Source organism: Atta cephalotes (assembly GCF_000143395.1).
Source record: "Atta cephalotes unplaced genomic scaffold scaffold00013, whole genome shotgun sequence".
NCBI classification, from domain to species: Eukaryota; Metazoa; Arthropoda; class Insecta; order Hymenoptera; family Formicidae; genus Atta; species Atta cephalotes.
In genome coordinates this window covers 2,788,972-2,795,051 of record NW_012130077.1, presented here as the reverse complement: position 1 = coordinate 2,795,051, position 6,080 = coordinate 2,788,972, and the positions used below count along the sequence as shown (strand labels likewise).

Sequence of the window (6,080 nt, the reverse complement as noted above, 5' to 3'; positions counted from 1 at the left end):
ATAATGTCTTCAATTATTCTTAATCCTTTCTTATGTGATAAAAGAATTTATTTTTTGGATAAGAAATAGGAAGAAATTTATGTTTACTTAAAATCTTCATCTAAAACTTTTATTTAAGTTTTATAACAGAAAATGTCTCCATGGTTGAAAATTTCTTAAAATTTAAATAAGTACTTTGTATATCTTTTATTTTTTACAATTTTTGTTTTTATAAATACATGTATATATATATATATATATATGAATAATGTTTTTCTTCTTAAATTTGTATTTCAGCCACGTATAGATCCTCTATCGTTACTGAAATGTCTTAGCGTTTTATTGGGCCCAACAGGAGGTATTAAGAGTAGAGAAGAAGTTCATCGATTAGCTAATTTAATGACAAAATTTTCTAAGAAGCTTGTTTCAAAATGCATTTACATACAAATATTGAAAACCACTAATACGGACTTGCTTAGTCAGTAAGTACTTAAATAAAATCTATATGTATAATTAACATTTAATTTTGCACACTTCATTATATCATTTTTTACCATATTTTACCATATTTTAAATTAGTTTTATAATTAAAATAAAAAAAAATTGTTATTCAGCATGTTGAGATACACAAGTATATGTAATTCGTATGTTTGTGTGAAAGAAATACTATAAACATGCAAAAAAAATTTGTGAAAGGCTTAGAACCATTAGGCGGTGCTTATTATGTGCCGTTTTTACTGATACGGGCCTTACATTTCAATATATCAAAAGTCATTTAGAATTTCATAATTATATTATCAGAATACAAATCTGATATGTTATTGTTAAAACTTTTTATAGAAGAATAATTATTATTCTTTTATAGAATTAATAATATTTAGAATAGAAATAATATTTTATAGAAGAATAATTATTATTCTTCTATGAATTATTTTTAATATTTGTGAAATCGTTATGTACCGAGTTTCCAGATTTTAGATGTTACTATATTTTAGATGTTACTATATAAATTCTGCGAGTGATGAGGAAATGGAGGAGATAGCCTGGGACAACAAAACAACTTGATCGCGTTCAGCAGATTCAACTGTTGCGGAGCAAATCTGCTCGCTGGTATTAGATGATCTAAAAAAAAAGAATACACCAATAGCAGCGAGCGCTTACGGATCCATTCAGCAATAGTTGAATCTGATTCATTCCCCCACCACTCACAGTATTCATGAATATTAAAATCTAACAGCTTTGGCTACATTCAGCAGAAAAAGCAACTGTTGTAAAATTTTTGAATATGATTGATTTATACATTTAAATCAAATGAGAAACTAAGGGCAAAACCAGTCATATTAAAGAATTTTACAACAGTTATAAAACTTTTTCCTGCTGTATGCAGTCTTTGCTATATCTATTCTTCAAAATATTGAAATTTTAAATAGTATTGAGAAAATTTAAATAGTATTGAGAAATTAGAATTTAAAATAGAATAATTTAAGATAATATATTATTTATCCGATACAAAGTACAAAGTAATAAATTATTTTACATTTTACACTTTCTTCTTTTACAGATTTATGAGCGCTGGAGGATGGAATCTCATTCATACATGGCTTACTGATGGCATTCTTGCCAAGAATTGGGCTCTCATTCAAGAACTTCTCGAGCTTCTACTGCTTTGTCCAGTAGATATTGAGCGGTTGAAGAGTAATAATTGTCCAAAGTTAATCAAGGGTTTATCGAAAGAAGGTAGTCATCAAGGTGTTCGGACATTGGCTAGTCGACTTGTAGAGCAGTGGCTGAAAATTGTAAAGGGAGAAGCGGCGCCGAATTCGGTGCCGGCTCAAATAATGACGGTTCCAATACAATCGAATGCTACTATTGCTCAAACCGCGACTACTCCATCATCACAACAACAGCAGTTGCAGTACTCTGCGAACACTCCGCAAATTGTAAATATTACTGAAACTGCAACTATTCACGTACAGGACTTGAAGCTCGAACAACAATCTACTCAATCTACTGTGAGTATTCCAATAAATCAACAAGATTCAGAGAAGCAACAACTGCTGCAGGAAAGGCTACAACCGCAAGTGGTACAAATTGTTGGCAAGGTTCAGCAAACGCAAGTACAACCGCAAGTAACACAACAACAATGTAAAAAACAATCCTTCGTCGTTGTACAAACGTCGACAACGACATCTTCAACAGCACCACTGCCTGTTTATAAGATTACTATTCGCGATGGCAATCAGGTTCTCACGAAAGTAGAAACAGATGCCGCGAATATAAATAACGCCCTAAATACGAGTACGGATAGTGAACAAGTCTTAAACATTAAAGAAGTTAAGGCAGATTCGGAAGAATTAGACGAGACAGAAGAAAATGGCAGTGCGACTACCGTTCGAGACGATGTAGTAGATGTTGTACAATCAGATGATTCGGGACACATTTCTAGTGAAGTGAAACAAACTCTAGTTAGTTCTAAAGATAATGAGGATACTGAAGGTGCTAAAAGCAAAGACATTAAAGACTCTAAAGACATTGTTAGTAGTGATAGCGGTAAATCTAGTGATAAAGAAAATAGGGACTCTCATAAAAAAGACTCTGATAAAAAATCTAGTAGTAGTTCTGATAAGAAAAGTAGCAGCCATCATCATGGCTCATCTTCCTCTTCGTTATCGTCATCATCTAAAAGTTCTAAGCATGGCACGAGTTCCAGTGCACATCGTAGCAGTTCTACATCCCATAAATCTAGTAGTCACCGTTCAGGTTCTAGTAGTAGTAGTAGTAGTAGTTCTAAAAGCTCCAGCTCTAGCAAAGATAGGTCTTCCAAGGATAAGGATAAACATCACTCTAGCTCATCCAACAAACATAGCTCAAATAGGAATAAATCGGAGCGAGACAAGGAACGGGATAAAGAAAAAGAGAAGCAGAAAAAGGATCAAGCTGAAAAGGACAAGGCAACTCTGGAAAAGGTACAAGGTGTAGCTTTGAGTTCTAAGATGGGTAAGATACCGAAGAAGCGAATGGAAGATGAGAAATCAGGCGATACAAGTGGAAGGAAGGCTTCAACCGAATCGCGCGATAGCTCGAAAGAAAATAAAGAAAAGGCAGATTCGAAAAAAGATGTTATTGCGACAAAGCAAATTATAACCGAAAAAAAGAATATATCTATTTCCATTGAGAATAGAAAAAGTAGCCAAGATTCAGGGACGCGACCGAAGACTGTGAAGACGTTTAATTCTAAATTCAGATCTACGGGTCTAGAAGAAGAAGTAAAACCACCACCACCTAGATCGAAGAAAGTGGCTCCTGTTGTTGATAAGAAGATTCTACCTCCGAAATTACCTTTGAAGAGGCCATCGCCCATGAGAGACGTTCCATTAGTGGAGAGACGTATGAAGGTATCATTGGATTCACCAACAACCCCACCAAGCGATGAGAAGAAGGGAGGAATTAAGCTGATTCCGCCAAAACCTAAACGTAAGTATATTGGTATCCTATTACAAACTATGTATTTCTTTATTAATACATGATTTTTATCATAATTTTCTTTTAAAAATACTGATACTTTTATATTAATTTATAAATGTAAACATATGCTAATGTTCTTAGATAAAGCAGTCTATAGATTAAATTTTTAATTACCTAGAAATTTTACTCTATATATATTATAAAGATTAAACTTTTAAGTTTCATTTGATATGAATATCAAAACTATAATTAAAATCTTCGAAACATTTTTATATTGAATTAATATAAATTTTAAGGAAATAGTAAATACAGAAAAAATGTACAAAAAGAAAAAAATTTCTTTAAAATCTCTTAATATTTTATTAATTAAAAAAATTTATCAATAGCCTAATAAAAATAGCAAAAAAGAAGTATAGAGTAGAGTATAAAATATATATTATATATTATATTAAATATACATATATATGTATGTATGTATATATATATATATATATATGTTATAATTTATTAAAAGAATTTGAATTTATATTTAAACATTGTTATATAAATTTTGTTTTATTTTATAAATATGTAACTTATTAACATATTTTATATATATTTCCAAATCTATCATTTTTTAATTGTATGCATATAATTTTTATTTTATTTACATTAAAATATATTCTCAATGATATATTAAAATTCTCAATGAGGAATTGAAATAAATAATTAAATATATAATTATATATTTATAGTATTTTTATATTCTATTTAGAATATAAAATGTGTTATTTTATTACTGCTTTATCAAATTTCATCTATCATTTTTATAACAAGATATAATGGATTTTTTATTGTGTATTGTATAGTCTCAAATATTCTATTTTGATAGAATAATGATGTAAATGAATAATGACTGCTTAAGCTTTGTACATTGGCGTGCTGCATTATATATATTTACTAACTCTGTAATATTGAGTTTGCAGATGGATGGCCGCTGAAGACAAACAACGAGATCCGGTATTATTTAACGCAATATTTTTACATATTGCGAATATTACTGATGACTTTCTCTGTTTTGATGTTACATCGGACATTTTTTTTTTGCCTATGTGTACCTTTAACTACTGTTTCTTCCAGGCATATCATAGCGTAATATTTCTTAATAGTATACCCTTTCTCTATTTTCCCCAAAAAAATTATTATTAGCGTGTCATAGAAGATATAATAAGCCGTAATGATTTATTCATCGTGCAGTATGGAGAATTAACGGCTGTTGTTGTGTGTTCTGTGCGGATCACAGAAAATTAACATCTCTTGTTAGAAGAACGAAGCCATTAGGATTGACACCAAATGACATTCGACTACGAACTTTTTCATATATTAAGAATCTTCGATTTAGCAGGTAATCGATAAAATATTCATTAAAACGCGATTTTTCCAATCAGTATTCACGCGATTGAAAAAATATATATTTTATAAGCAAATTTAATTATTTCGGAGTAAGACATATAATTTCTCCGTTGAGAGAACAATAGAGAATATAAAAAAAAAGTGTTCTATTTCGATGGTGGGCACTGGGCATGTGTTTTAATCTTCGATATATGAGTGAGGCAACAATACGAAGGCATCACACTGGAATAGTCTTCCTAATTCTAATCTTTTACTAGGTAAGGCAACAAGTCTTGTCTATTCATATATATTTCTTCCTTTGTACATGTACACCCTTTTTAAACATTTGAATAAATTTATCAGAAATCTAGAAATATTTAACTCGTCGGTTTTTGCAATACTACACATCTTGCTTGCTGTACGAGCAATTGTGCATTGCTTTTTGATAACGAGTAATCGTATGTATCGCGAGCCCATCCAGATTTCCATCCTCTCATTGATTCTTAACACGCAAAATATAACGTAAATATTGCTTTGAATTATTCGATTTTTAGGAAGAGAATTATGTTAACGTTTCTCGGATTAGAGTATTGTGTTTAAATGAAAGTTTCTTTTATTTATATGAAAATAGTTCGTCCATTAGTCAAACGAGTATATCCCAGCTAAGTGTACTTTAACAAATTTTGCAAAGCGTTAATTGACAAATGAGAAGATTACAAAATTTATACAGAATCTGTTATCGAATGTCACAAAAAATATAATTAAGAATTTGTTTACACAATCGAGCATTTGCACGTAAGTTGATGCAGACTTCCGATAATGGAAGTTGAACAGAACTTGCCAAATTATGTTGACACACTTTGCAAGTAGAATACGAGCGTAATACAAATATTGATACACTGAATTTGCATTTTTTGAACGAATTTACTGCCATTCTGTTAATTTGTGAATAGCTTACTGGGATATATATTTGTTTGCCAACGAAATATGAATATTTTGTCCAAGAGATATCGGCGGATAATGTCATAATTTTTCCAAACGTACACAAATCTGTGAATTTATCAGAGAGAATTGAAATTTGCGTAGGGCAAGTGATTCAACACCTTTAATAGATGTGCAAGGAGAAAAAGCGATGAAGCATCTTTTATTTTGTGAGATAGAGTGACAGAGAGTGATAGAGAGAGAGAGAGAGAGAGAGAGAGAGAGAGAGAGAGAGATGAGAGTGTGACTAGAAGAAAAGAAGAGAGACGTGGTAGAAAGAAACT

General features: G+C 30.9%; 1 protein-coding gene across 1 annotated transcript in view; it reads left to right on the top strand.

Moving 5' to 3' along the window:
* The first annotated feature begins 378 nt into the window (after window positions 1–378).
* Window positions 379–6,080, top strand: part of LOC105617495 (serine/threonine-protein phosphatase 1 regulatory subunit 10) — a 17,568-nt gene continuing 11,866 nt past the window's right edge. Inside the window, exons 1-2 of the mRNA XM_012199051.1 lie at window positions 379–461; window positions 1,541–3,453. Coding sequence (XP_012054441.1) covers window positions 379–461; window positions 1,541–3,453 — 1,996 coding nt within the window. The remainder of the gene's footprint in view (window positions 462–1,540; window positions 3,454–6,080) is intronic.